The sequence below is a fragment of the Heptranchias perlo genome, chromosome 27, assembly GCF_035084215.1.
Source record: "Heptranchias perlo isolate sHepPer1 chromosome 27, sHepPer1.hap1, whole genome shotgun sequence".
Taxonomy (NCBI): Eukaryota; Metazoa; Chordata; class Chondrichthyes; order Hexanchiformes; family Hexanchidae; genus Heptranchias; species Heptranchias perlo.
The window spans coordinates 33,733,374-33,748,462 of NC_090351.1; the positions used below are offsets into that span (position 1 = coordinate 33,733,374).

General features: G+C 48.2%; 1 protein-coding gene across 3 annotated transcripts in view; it reads right to left on the reverse strand.

The window, feature by feature from the left end:
* Positions 1-10,998: 10,998 nt before the first annotated feature.
* Positions 10,999-15,089, reverse strand: part of LOC137344565 (polymeric immunoglobulin receptor-like) — a 32,017-nt gene continuing 27,926 nt past the window's right edge. For all 3 annotated transcript variants that reach the window (XM_068007613.1, XM_068007612.1, XM_068007611.1), the window contains 2 exons: positions 13,781-13,821; positions 10,999-11,332 (listed from right to left, as the gene is read on the reverse strand). In XM_068007613.1, the coding sequence (XP_067863714.1) occupies positions 11,015-11,332; positions 13,781-13,821 (359 nt within the window). In that variant the 3' untranslated portion in view covers positions 10,999-11,014. The remainder of the gene's footprint in view (positions 11,333-13,780; positions 13,822-15,089) is intronic.

The following is a 15,089-nucleotide window of genomic DNA, read 5'->3' on the forward strand; positions in this document are numbered from 1 at the left end:
AACGGCGATATATTTCCAAGTTGGGATGGTGTGTGACTTGGAGGGGAACGTGCAGGTGGTGTTGTTCCCATGTAGCTGCTGCCCTTGACCTTCTAGGTGGTAGAGGTCGCGGGTTTGGGAGGTGCTGTCGAAGAAGCCTTGGCGAGTTGCTGCAGTGCATCCTGTGGATGGTACACACTGCAGCCACTGTGCACTGGTGGTGAAGGGAGTGAATGTTTAGGGTAGTGGATGGGGTGCCAATCAAGCGGGCTGCTTTATCTTGGATGGTGTCGAGCTTCTTGAGTGTTGTTGGAGCTGCACTCATCCAGGCAAGTGGAGAGTATTCCATCACACTCCTGACTTGTGCCTTGTAGATGGTGGAAAGGCTTTGGGGAGTCAGGAGGTGAGTTACTCGCCGCAGAATACCCAGCCTCTGACCTGCTCTTGTAGCCACAGTATTTATATGGCTGGTCCAGTTAAGTTTCTGGTCAATGGTGACCCCCAGGATGTTGATGGTGGGGGATTCGGCGATGGTAATGCCGTTGAATGTCAAGGGGAGGTGGTTAGACTCTCTCTTGTTGGAGATGGTCATTGCCTGGCACTTATCTGGTGCGAATGTTACTTGCCACTAATGAGCCCAAGCCTGGATGTTGTCCAGGTCTTGCTGCATGCAGGCTCGGACTGCTTCATTATTTGAGGGGCTGCGAATGGAACTGAACACTGTGCAATCATCAGCGAACATCCCCATTTCTGACCTTATGATGGAGGGAAGGTCATTGATGAAGCAGCTGAAGATGGTTGGGCCTAGGACACTGTCCTGAGGAACTCCTGCAGCAATGTCCTGGGGCTGAGATGATTGGCCTCCAACAACCACTACCATCTTCCTTTGTGCTAGGTATGACTCCAGCCACTGAAGAGTTTTCCCCCTGATTCCCATTGACTTCAATTTTACTAGGGCTCCTTGGTGCCACACTCGGTCAAATGCTGCCTTGATGTCAAGGGCAGTCACTCTCACCTCACCTCTGGAATTCAGCTCTTTTGTCCATGTTTGGACCAAGGCTATAATGAGGTCTGGAGCCGAGTGGTCCTGACGCAACCCAAACTGAGCATCGGTGAGCAGGTTATTGTTGAGTAAGTGCCGCTTGATAGCACTGTCGACGACACCTTCCATCACTTTGCTGATGATTGAGAGTAGACTGATGGGGCGGTAATTGGCCGGATTGGAATTGTCCTGCTTTTTGTGGATACGGCATACCTGTGCAATTTTCCACATTGTCGGGTAGATGCCAGTGTTGTAGCTGTACTGGAACAGTTTGGCTAGAGGCGCAGCTAGTTCTGGAGCACAAGTATTCAGCACTACAGCTGGGATGTTGTCGGGGCCCATAGCCTTTGCTGTATCCAGTGCACTCAGCCACTTCTTGATATCACGTGGAGTGAATCGAATTGGCTGAAAACTGGATTCTGTGATGGTGGGGATATCGGGAGGAGGCCGAGATGGATCATCCACTCGGCACTTCTGACTGAAGATGGTTGCAAACGCTTCAGCCTTGTCTTTTGCACTCACGTGCTGGACTCCACCATCATTGAGGACGGGGATGTTTGCAGAGCCTCCTCCTTCCGTTAGTTGTTTAATTGTCCACCAACATTCAAGACTGGATGTGGCAGGACTGCAGAGCTTTGATCTGATCCGTTGGTTGTGGAATCGCTTAGCTCTGTCTATAGCATGTTGCTTCCGCTGTTTAGCATGCATGTAGTCCTGAGTTGTAGCTTCACCAGGTTGGCACCTCATTTTTAGGTACGTCTGGTGCTGGTCCTGGCATGCTCTTCTACACTCCTCATCGAACCAGGGTTGATCCCCTGGCTTGTTGGTAATGGTAGAGTGAGGAATATGCCGGGCCATGAGGTTACAGATTGTGCTGGAATACAATTCTGCTGCTGCTGATGGCCCACAGTGCCTCATGGATGCCCAGTTTTGAGCTGCTAGATTAGTTCTGAATCTATTCCATTTAGCACATTGGTAGTGTCCTCAGTGCGAAGATGGGACTTCATCTCCACGAGGACTGTGCGGTGGTCACTCCTACCAATACTGTCATGGACAGATGCATTTGCGACAGGTAGATTGGTGAGGACGAGGTCAAGTAAGTTTTTCCCTCGTGTTGGTTCGCTCACCACCTGCCGCAGGCCCAGTCTGGCAGCTATGTCCTTCAGGACTCAGCCAGCTCGGTCAGAAGTGGTGCTCCTGAGCCACTCTTGGTGATGGACATTGAAGTCCCCCACCCAGAGTACATTTTGTTCCCTTGCTACCCTCAGTGCTTCCTCCAAGTGGTGTTCAACATGGAGGAGGACTGATTCATCAGCTGAGGGAGGACGGTAGGTGGTAATCATCAGGAGGTTTCCTTGCCCATGTTTGACCTGATGCCATGAGATTTCATGGAGTCCAGAGTCAATCTTGAGGACTCCCAGGGCCACTCCCTCCTGACTGTATATCACTGTACCGTCACCTCTGGTGGGTCTGTCCTGCCGGTGGGACAGGACGTACCCAGGGATGGTGATGGAAGAGTCTGGGACATTGGCTGAAAGGTATAATTCTGTGAGTATGGCTCTGTCAGGCTGTTGCTTGACTAGTCTGTGGGACAGCTGTCCCAATTTTGGCACAAGTTCCCAGATGTTAGTGAAGAGGACTTTGTAGGGTCGACTGGGCTTGGTTTGCCGTTGTCGTGTCCGGTGCCTAGTGGTCCGATGCCGGGTGGTCCGTCCGGTTTTATTCTTATTATGACTTTTTTTAAGCGAGATTTTCCAACTGAGTGACTTGCTAGGCCATTTCAGAGGGCAATTAAGAATCAACCACATTGCTGTGTGTCTGGAGTCACATATAGGCCAGACCGGGTAAGGACGGCAGGTTTCCTTCCCTAAAGAACATGGGAAAGATACAAAGATCAACAAAGGGTCAAAAAACAGATAGTAAGAGCTACAAAAAGAGAGTATGAAAAGAAACTTGCAAGGGATATCAAAACCAATACAAAGAAGTTTTATATTTATATTCGGAAAAAGAGGGTGGTCAGGAGCAGTGTTGGCCCCTTAAAAACTGAAAGTGGGGATATTGTCATTGACAATGGGGAAATGGCGGACATGTTGAATAATTACTTTGCATCAGTATTTACAGTTGAAAAAGAGGATAGCATGCTGGAAATCCCAAGAAAACCAATATTGAATCGGGGACAGGGACTCGATAAAATTAACATAAGTAAAGTAACAGTAATGAAGAAAATAATAGCACTAAAGAGTGACAAATCCCCAGGATCAGATGGTTTCCATCCCAGGGTTTTAAAGGAAGTAGGTGAGCAGATTGCAGATGCCCTAACTATAATCTTTCAAAGTTCTCTAGATTCAGGAACTGTCCCTCTAGATTGGAAAATTGCACATGTCACTCCGCTTTTTAAGAAAGGAGAGAGAGGGAAACCGGGGAATTATAGACCAGTTAGCCTAACATCTGTTGTGGGGAAAATGCTGGAGTCTATAATTAAGGATAGGGGGACTGAACAGCTCGAGAATTTTCAGTTAATCAGAGAGAGCCAGCATGGATTTGTGAAAGGTAGGTCGTGCCTGACAAACCTGATTGAATTTTTTGAAGAGGTGACTAAAGTAGTGGAAAGGGGAATGTCAATGGATGTTATTTATATGGACTTCCAGAAGGCATTTGATAAGGTCCCACATAAGAAACTGTTAGCTAAGTTAGAAGCCCATGGAATCGAAGGAAAAGTACAGACTTGGTTAGGAAATTGGCTGAGCGAAAGGCGACAGAGAGTAGGGATAATGGGTAAGTATTCACATTGGCAGGATGTGACTAGTGGAGTCCCACAGGGATCTGTCTTGGGGCCTCAATTATTCACAATATTTATTAACGACTTAGATGAAGGCATAGAAAGTCTCATATCTAAGTTTGCTGATGACACAAAGATTGGTGGCATTGTAAGCAGTGTAGATGAAAACATAAAATTACAAAGGGATATTGATGGATTAGGTGAATGGGCAAAACTGTGGCAAATGGATTTCAATGCAGACAAATGTGAGGTCATCCACTTTGGATCAAAAAAGGATAGAACAGGGTACTTTCTAAATGGTAAAAAGTCAAAAACAGTGGATGTCCAAAGGGACTTAGGGGTTCAGGTACATAGATCATTGAAGTGCCATGAACAGGTGCAGAAAATAATCAAGAAGGCTAATGGAATACTGGCCTTTATATCTAGAGGACTAAAGTACAAGGGGGCAGAAGTTATGCCGCAGCTATACAAAACCCTGGTTAGACCGCACCTGGAGTACTGTGAGCAGTTCTGGGCACTGCACCTTCGGAAGGACATATTGGCCTTGGAGGGAGTGCAGCGTAGGTTTACTGGAATGATACCCAGACTTCAAGGGTTAAGTTACGAGGAGAGATTACACAAATTGGGGTTGTATTCTCTCGAGTTTAGAAGGTTAAGGGGTGATCTGATCGAAGTTTATAAGATATTAAGGGGAACGGATAGGGTGGATAGAGAGAAACTATTTCCGCTGGTTGGGGATTCTAGGAGTAGGGGCACAGTCTAAAAATTAGAGCCAGACCTTTCAGGAGCGAGATTAGAAAACATTTCTACACACAAAGGGTGGTAGAAGTTTGGAACTCTCTTCCGTAAATGGCAATTGATACTAGCTCAATTGCTAAATTTAAATGTGAGATAGATAGCTTTTTGGCAACCAAAGTATTAAGGGATATGGGCCAAAGGCAGGTATATGGAGTTAGATCACAGATCAGCCGCGATCTTATCAAATGGCGGAGCAGGCACGAGGGGCTGAATGGCCTACGCCTGTTACTATGTTCCTTGTGAACCAGATGGGTTTTTCCAACAATCCAGTAGTTTCATGGCCACCATTACTGATACTAGTATTTTAATTCCAGATTTTTTAAATTTAATTAATTAATTCGCCAGCTGCCTTGATCTCCGTATTCTCTGCATCCGCTCTCAACGATACAGACGCAATGGCCTAGAAATTCGGGTCCATCAATTTTTGGGTGCATGGTGGGGTGCACAGGGTACAATCCCTGCACCCGAACGGTGAGGCCCGAGGCGCCCCCAATATTGGGCCACAGGCCTCATTTCCACGAAGCGTGCGAGGTGCGGAGAGTAGGAGGCTGCTCTCCTGGCGAAGCGTCGCTGAAGATTGGGCGGTTGCAATGTAGCAGCAGCCCTCAGGTAAGTGAGGAAGAGGGGTGATTGAGAGAGGGGGGGATTGTTGGCCGGCTCGGGGCGAATGTTAGCTGGGAGTGGTGGAGGAGGGGGGAGTGGCCCGCGTTGTTTTGATGTGGGACCGAGAGGAGCACTCCTGCTCCTCCCGGCTCCACGTTCAGGATTGTTTGGAGGCCTAGCTGCCGGTTAGTACCACGTTGTGCTATGCGAGTTCAGCACGCAGGTCCAGTGGCTTAGTGGTTATGTTACTAGACTAGTAATCTAAGAGGCCTGGACTAATAATCCGGAGACATGAGTTCAAATCCCATCATGGTAGTTGGGGAATTTAAATTCAGTTACACGATGGAAAGAGTCATTAAGAGTGCCATCAAGCGGCACTTACTCATCAATAAACTGCTCACCAAAGCTCAGTTTGGTTTCCGCCAGGACCACTCGGTTCCAGACTTTATTGCAGCCTTCATCCAAACATGAACAAAAGAGCTGAATTCCAGAGGTGAGATGAGAGTGACTGCCCTTGACATCAAGGCAGCATTTGACCGAGTGTGGCACCAAGGAGCCCTAGTGAAATGGGAATCAGGGGGAAAACTCTATTGGCTGGAGTCATAACGAGCACAGAGGAAGATGGTCGTGGTTGTCGGAAGCCAATCATCTCAGCGGCAGGACATCACTGCAGGAATTCCTCAGGGAAGTGTCCTAGGTTCAGCTGCTTCATCAATGACCCTCACTCCATCATAAGGTCAGAAGTGGGGAGGTTCACTGATGATCGCACGGTGTTCAGTTCAATTCGCAACCCCTCAGATAATGAAGCAGTCTGAGTCCGCATGTCGCAAGACCTGGACAACACCCAGGCTTGGGCTGATAAGTGGCAAGTAACATTTGAGCCACACAAGTGCCAGGCAATGACCATCTCCAACAAGGGAGAGTCGAACCACCGCCCCGTGACATTCAATGGCACTACCATCGCCGAATCTCCCACCATCAACATCCAGGGGTTCACCATTGACCAGAAACTTAACTGGACAAGCCAGATAAATACTGTGGCTACAAGATCAGGTCAGAGGCTGGCTATTCTGCGGCGAGTGACTCACCTCCTAACTCCCAAAAGCCTTTCCACCATCTACAAGGCGCAAGTCAGGGGTGTGATGGAATACTCTCCACTTGCTTGGATGAGTACAGCTCCAACAACACTTGAAGCTCAACACCATCCAGGACAAAGCAGCCCGCTTGATTGGCACCCCACCTACCACCTTAAACATTCAGTCCCTGCGCACCGTGGCTGCAGTGTGTACCATCTATAAGATGCACTGCAGCAACTCGCCAAGGCTTCTTCACCAGCACCTCCCAAACCCGCAACCTCTACCACCTAGAAGGACAAGGGCAGCAGACACATGGGAACAACACCACCTGCACGTTCCCCTCCAAGTCACACACCATCCCGACTTGGAAATACATCGCCGTTCCTTCATCGTCGCTGGATCAAAATCCTGGAACTCCCTTCCTAACAGCACTGTGGGAGAACCTTCACCACATGGACTGCAGCGGTTCACCACCACCTTCTCAAGGGCAATTAGGGACGGGCAATGAATGCCGGCCTTGCCAGCGACGCCCACATTCCATGAATGAATAAAAAAAAGCAGGTGACGAGTGAAGTGCTGGGACGATTGAAAATCGAGAAGTGCAGGACCTCAACTTAAATATATGTTTTACACCTTTGAATGTTCCTGACATGTGCTCCTGACGCCACCTCATCCAATATGGCGGGCGGCGCACTTCCGGCTGGAAATGTGCACGGGCCTTCTCTCCTCCATAATGGAGGCTTAGGAGGCCGTTTATACACGTTCATTGGGGCAGTATGCAGATGCCCATGACTCTGATATGTGGCATGCACTATGCAATTTATACAGGAATTTGGAAGTTAAGTCCTCGGAGCTTTGCTTCTCTTTTACTGGTGTATCTCTATTGTGATCAGACCATAAACGAGCAATAGTACTCCGCACAATTGAAACAGCTGGGTCAAAGCTCGTATATTGGCCTCTGGTCCCACATACCGTGAAGTTCTTTAACCACTCCATCCACGCTTAAGGGCTTGGTTCTAGTGTGAGCAAGAGACACTTCTCCAATTATCAGCATACCCATCACTATGGGCTTAGTAGGATTGAGGCAGATGTGAAGCTGAATCACCCAGGATCTCCCAAAAAAATGGATAACTATTAACATGAAATGTAAACGGACATGTATATTTTACCTTCTATCAGTTACTTTACAAATCTTATGTGAGAAATGTTTTCGTGTTATATTTATTCTAATTGATACTTGTACTGACGCAGTTATGGTTGTGCTTATTTTTATTACTACATATTTATCTACGTTTGCAAAATTTATCAACATTAGTGAATAAATAGTTATGCATAGATGCCACAGTAAAATATTATCAGTTTCAATTTTTAATGTGTAAATACTCCAGTTGTATGTACATTTAAAATTTCACCATGAGAATTGAAGACGGAAGGAAGCTGCATCTATTTTTTAAAAAAAACCTCTCCAATAACAATGAATAAAGCCGCACTCATTTATAAACAATGGCAAGAACTTGCACTGGATTTAGGTCAGCTCCTCTGTGTAATCCTGCAGACAGAGGCAGGAAGCTTTTCAGAAGCTGCTCCGCTGGCTCCTTACTGGTAAAACAGACACAGGCAGCTCCGTTAGTCTCACTTCCATTCATGGAAAATAATGGAACTGATGGGAGTGAAGTTGAGACGTATCAGTGCAATGAGAACGTAGTAAAGAGTAACATAGTTTCAGAAGAGGAAGATATTGTCAGAACAACCTTCTTGACTTCTTTGAAAAAGTGGCACCCACAACTCTGGAAAGCCCTATGAGTTTCAAAAGACATTTGACAAAGTCCCTCATGAAAGGTTGTTAGTTAGACCCAAAGCTCTGGGAATTTGGGGTAAACCCTGGGAAAGGATCAGAAGCTGTCTGAATGGTAATGCTCATTGAAAAAGAACTTGCAATTATATAGCGTCTTTCATGACCACAGGATATCGCAAAGCATGTCACAGCCAATGAAGTATTTTTGAAACATATTTACTGTTGCAATGTAGGGAAATGCGGTAGCCAATTTGTGCACTGCAAGGTCCCACAAACCACGATTAGATGAATGAACGATAATCTGTTTTAATGATGTTGATTGAGGGATAAATATTGGCCAGGACACCAGGAGGACTTTTCTTTGAATAGTGCTATGGGACCTTTTACATCCACCTGAGAGGGCAGACGGGGCATCAGTTTAACATCTCACCCAAAAGATGGCACCTCCGACAATGCAGCACTCCCTCAGTGCTGCACCGGGAGTGTTAGACTGGATTATGTGCTCAAGTCCTGGAGTGGGGCTTGAATCCACGACTTTCTGACTCGGAGGCGAGTGTTGCCGCTGAGCCAAAGCTGACCCCTTGGAGGAATTATGTTATGGTGGAATGGTGGGGGGAGGGGAGGGCTACTGAGTGGAGTGCTGCAAGGCTTGCTATTGGGACCACTACTATTTCCCACTTACATAATTGATCTGGGTTCAGAAACTCAATGCAAATTGGTTAGATTTGCTGATGATACCAAATTGGGTGGGGTAGTGGAAATGGAGGGAACGACTCAGAAGTTACAGAATGGGGGTAATTTTAACTCCTCAGGATGGGCAGGGCGGGAGAAGGTGAGGGGGTTAAAATAAAAAAGTGGGAAACCCGATTTCAATCCTCTTCCAACGTGCCCACCTCCAGTTTTAACGGACGCAGGTTGGGGGGCGAGGGACTAACCTGCTCTCCGGAGATGAGTCCGTCCTTAAGATACTTTAATGAGGCTGCTCGCCTCGAATTTAACCTGCGTTCCACATTTAACACCTGGGAGTTTTCCTGGAAAACCGGCAGTTGAAGTGGGTGAGGACAGGTGGATGGAACAGGTAAGTGCTTTTCCAGCACTGCTTGTGGGCCAGGAGGAGCAGGAGTGCTTCCCCCGACCCACCAAGCTACCCTGTAAACCTCCCCCTCCCCCTCCTCCTCCCCCTCCCCTGAGTGATCGGACCCTCGACATCTGACACCCCCCCCCCCATATTTGACCTCTGATGTCAGGCAGAACCTCCTGAGCTCTAATGTCCGACTCCCCCCCCCACCCCACCACCATGTCAGACTCTCCCCTACCCCCCAACCATGTCCGACTCCCCCCCCACCATGTCCGACTCCCCCCCCACCATGTCCGACTCCCCCCCCACCATGTCCGACTCCCCCCCCCACCATGTCCGACTCCCCCCCCCACCATGTCCGACTCACCCCCCACCATGTCCGACTCCCCCCCCACCATGCTCGACTCCCCCCCCCCCCCACCATGTCCAACTCCCCCACCCCCCACCATGTCCGACTCTCCCCCACCACCATGTCCGACTCCCCCCCCCCCCCCACCATGTCCGACTACCCCCCCCCACCATGTCCGACTCCCCCCCCCCACCATGTCCGACTCCCCCCCCCCCACCATGTCCGACTCCCCCCCCCCCCCCCACCATGTCCGACTCCCCCCCCCCCCACCATGTCCGACTCCCCCCCCCCCCCACCATGTCCGACTCCCCACCCACCATGTCCGACCCCCCCCCAACCATGTTCGACTCCCCCCCCACCATGTTCGACTCCCCCCCACCATGTCCGACTGCCCCCCCACCATGTCCGACTCCCCCCCCCCCACCATGTCCGACTCTCCCCCCCCCCCCCATGTCCGACTCCCCCCCCCCCACCATGTCTGACTCCCCCCCCCACCACATCCGACTCCCCCCCCCCCCACATCCGACTCCCCCCCCCCACGATGTCCGACTCCCCCCCTCCACGATGTCCGACTCCCCCCCCCCCCCCCTCCACGATGTCCGACTCCCCCCCCCCCTACGATGTCCGACTCCCCCCCCCCCTACGATGTCCGACTCCCCCCCCCACGATGTCCGACTCCCCCCCCACCCCACCATGTCCGACTCCCCCCCCCACCATGTCCGACTCCCCCCCCCCACCATGTCCGACTCCCCCCTCCCCCCATCATGTCTGACTCACCTCCCCCACCATGTCCGACCCCTCCCCCCACCATGTCCGACCCCTCCCACCATGTCCGACCCCTCCCCCCATGTCCGGGACATCCCCCCCCACCATGTCTGACTCCCCCCCCACCACGTCCGACTCTTCCCCCCCCCACCCCGCCATGTCCGACCCCCCCCCACCCCGCCATGTCCGACTCTCCCCCCCCCCACCATGTCCGACTCTCCCCCCCCACCATGTCCGACTCTCCCCCCCCCCCCCCACCACGTCTGATCCTCCCCCCCCCCACCACATCCGATTCTACCCCACCCCACCATGTCCGATTTTCCCCCCCCACCACGTCCGACTCTCCGCCCCCCCCACGACCGACTCCCCCCTCACCATTTCCTGCCCCTCCCCCCATGTCCGACACCCCCCCACCATGTCCGACTCTCCCCCCCCCCCCCCACCATGTCTGACTCCCCCCCCACCACGTCCGACTCTTCCCCCCCCACCCCGCCATGTCCGACCCCCCCCCACCCCGCCATGTCCGACTCTCCCCCCCCCCCCCACCATGTCCGACTCTCCCCCCCCACCATGTCCGACTCTCCCCCCCCCCCCCCCCCAACATGTCCGACACCCCCCCCCCCCCATCTCCAAGTTGGACATGGGGGGGTCCCCATGTCCAACTCCCCCCCACCATATCCAACACGCCCCCTCCCCCATGTACGACTCTGCCCCCATCCCCACCATATCTGACTCACATGAATGGTTTTCCTAAAAAGTAATGGTAGCATAAGTTGCCTGTTCAGAGTCCTGTGGATTATCAAATGATGGTTTTTCTCTATTTTTCTTTGGAGGTTGGCTTTGAATCTGCACAGCAGCGTAGGTGACACTGTCCTTGTTGTTAATTGAACATTTTGCCACCTCAACGCTCTGTGCTGGTGATTTCTTTTGAATCTGCACTTCTGCATATGTGATTTCATTTTCATCATTTTTCAACTGGGCAGTACCCTTGGTGAGCATTTCTACTGAGCTTCTTCGAATACGCTGCACATTTGCATAGACTATGCTTTCTTCTGTTGCTGCCAATTGCTAAAACAAAAAGTACAAGATCCAATTTATTTCTGATTAACTTGAATAGCGATTTGTGCTGTTACGATGTGAAATCTTGCTCTAGATCATTACAAATCAGTTAACAGTAAGCTTTTTAATTTTTCAAAGAGTATGATACCGCCTTACATATCACCATCTCATAGGTGAAGCAGTCGTGATCCTAATCAATATTAACTATATTTACAACAGCACCTTGCATTTATATAGCACCTTCAACATAGTAAAACGTCCCAAGACGCTTCACAGGAGTGTAATCAGACAAAAATTGATATCGAGCCAAAGAGCGAAACATTAGGACAGGTGATCAAAAGCTTTTAAGATTTTAAAGCAAAAAGATTTTAAGGCGCATCTTCGAGGAGGAGCGAAGTGGAGAGGGAATTCCAGAGCTTAAGCCTAGATGGCTGAAGGCACAGCCGCCAATGGTGGGGTTAAGGGAATGGGGGATACAAAAGGCCAGAGTTGGAGGAACACAGAGTTTTGAAGAGTTGTAGGGCTGGAGGAGGTTAAGATGTTAAAATAATGTCGGTGCAACTTCCTGGCCCAAAATCCTAATTTCCTGTTTCAAAATTTTTGAGTAATGCTTTTATATCAACATTTCAAGTCAACAATTGGAAATTCCCTATTTCCCACTGTCAACGTTGGGCTGTCATGTTCCAAGCCATATTTTGACCTGAACCCTGCTCTTGAAGTACCTTGAGCAATGCCAACTGAGGTTACTAGTTTAAAAAATATTTTAAAACTTTGAGGCTTCACCCTTATGGGTCACAAGGTTCTCAACAGTCTAAGTAATGTGCTGTTTGTCTCACAAAGGAAAACAAAACTCAGTATTTAGCTCCCTGTTTGGGATAGTGTAGCATGTCTGTTGTGTTGTAGGTTATGTGGAGTGTTATAGAAGAAGTTCAAGTCTAGAAATGCTACTTTGTTCAGTCATGTGTATTCTCCAAAATAAACCATCTTTGTGATTTTACATCGACGCTTCAGGGAGATGAGGTCAATCAGTCCCCCTAACAGAAGATTGGAGAAGCCCAACATCCAGATCAATAAACAAGAGGGGCTCATTGTTGCATAAGAACATAAGAAATAGGAGCAGGAGAAGGCCATACAGCTCATCGAGCCTGCTGCATCATTCAATCAGATCATGGCTGATCTACGACTTCAACTCCACTTTCCCGCCCGATCCCCATATCCCTTGATTCCCCTAGAGTCCAAAAATCTATCGATCTCAGCCTTGAATATATTCAATGACTCAACATCCACAGCCCTCTGGGGTAGAGAATTTCAAAAGTTCACAACCCTTTGCATGAAGAAATTCCTCCTCATTTCAGTCTTGAATGGCCGACCCCTTATCCTGCGACTATGCTCCCTAGTTCTAGACTCTCCAGCCAGGGGGAACAATCTCTCAGCATCTACTCTGTCAAGCCCCATCATAATCTTATATGTTTCAATGAGATCACCTCTCATTCTTCTAAACTCCAGAGAGCATTGGCCCATTCTACTCAACCTCTCTTCATAGGAAAACCCTTTTATCCCAGGAATTAATCTAGTGAACATTCGTTGCACCGCCTCCAAGGCAAGAATATCCTTCCTTAGATAAGGAGGTCTCACTAAAGCCCTGTACAACTGTAGTAAGACTTCCTTACTGTTGTACTCCAACCCCCTTGCAATGAAGGCCAACATGCCATTTGCTTTCCTAACTTTTTGTGTTACGTTGTCATACATCTAGACGCTGCATAGCCAAAGTAAACTCCAAATTGTAAAGGATGCAGTTCCACTATTGGGAGAGACTGGTGATGCTAACATGAGGGAATATCTATGGCAGACCAGAAATTTGCAACGTTTTCACTGGTATAGTACAGTCTTTGGAAAAGAGGAGACAGATGACGAAATTGAGATTTTTAAGATTATGAAGCTAATTGCCAATATCGACCCAGTCAAATTATTCACTATTGCAAAAGGTTCAAATACTAGGGATGTCATGTTGAAAATGAATAAGGTAGCAAGTCAGGTCAAACTTTCTGCACTCAATGGAGTTGTTGAAAATATTACTAGGAAAGACTAGTGATAAATAGATTGAAAAAAACAATTAGATGTATTTTGGAGGGGGAAAGGATTGACAGATATAGTGAGAAAGTAGGTAGTTGAGGTCAACCTATGAGAACGGAACAGATGGGCTGGCTGGGCCTGAGGGCCTTTTCCTGTTATTAAAAGTTCTTTTCTAATTTTGCGTTAGTACTTGAGAATGTAGAATGAGAAACGTCATCAAATCCAAAGACCGGGTTACACAATTAACAAAGTCTCACTTCTAACCTATGAGTCAAGGCCAATCTCCCTTTGTGCCCGTCAGTAATGATATTAAAGATTGGAGCCAATCCAAGGATATCCAATTTTGCGAATATTATTCAGAGAATTCATATTTAATATTCTTACCTGAGTATCATTAAGAGTGTTGTCTCCTCCATTGTTTGTATCTGAAAAAATACAATGTTACTGTTAAAAGAGCTATAACAGGAATGGTTAATACTTTTAAAATGTCCAAACTGAGCACATGTTCCAGCGTGCATAACTGTACATTCATGTGAACCTCATCTGAAATTTTAAATTTGAGATCGGTAGATTTTTGCTAGCCAAGGGTATTAAGGGATATGGAGCCAAGGCGGGTGGATGGGGTTAGGATACAGATCAACCATGATCTCATTGAATGGCAGAATAGGCTTGAGGGGCTGAGTGGCCTACTTCTGTTCCTATGTTCCTATCTGCATTGCACCGACAATTCCCCTACATAGAGCGAAAAATTGATCTGCTCATTATACGTAATATTCAGAATGGAGGTAACTTTCAGCTTCACTGTCTGACAGAGCAGATCACCCCGTCCATTGCTTCCTACGAGGCGCTCTGTCAGATTATCGGCCAGGGGGTGAAGATGAAAATTACCCCCCATGTGTTTAGGGTTTTGCGACACAATTCTTCCCTGAAAATGAGCTCCTGATCTGATGTGCCATCAGTGGGAGGCCAAACAGTTCATCACTGGGAGAAATCAAAGAGATTGTCACCTAATGAGTCTCAGTCCCTGAAGCAACTGGCTCAGAAGCAGCATTGGTGGCAGAAAACCCATCCACCTTGTTGGACCATGAATAGCATTTTGTTGCAAAGGACCATGGCTGTTTGTGGCAGCTCTTTGCTGGAGCAATCCAAAACTAGTACTACTGCCCTGCTCTATCTTCATTGGTTTGCATCTCCCTCTGCTTCAAATCTTAATCCAATTTTCCCTTCAAAAATGCAATGGTCTCCCTGTGACAAAGCAATTCAACAATCCTCTGAATAATAAAACTTCTCCTCACTCTCTTGGTAATAATTTTAAATTGATGCCTCCTCACCAGTGACTCAGCAGAACAAAATAATTTTTCCCTATTCACTCGATCAGAACTGTTCATGACTTTAAAAACCTCCGTTAAACGAAAAGGGGAAGGGAAGAAACTATGAAGTAACTGAGGAAAAAAAGGGAAAAAGTAACTAATTTTTGTTAATAACGTCTAATTTGAAGGAGCAAGGATGATTGTAAACTTGTGTGATAAACATGAGGACCAGATTTAATAAATCAACAACTTTAAACACCCGTCTCCTGATGAAAAAGTTAGGGGATGGCTTCGACCAGAGGCCTGCTGAAATTGTACGCTCACTGGAAGTTAAGAGATGTGAAGCACTGGTCAATTTGACGAAACCCTTCTGTTATTGCACC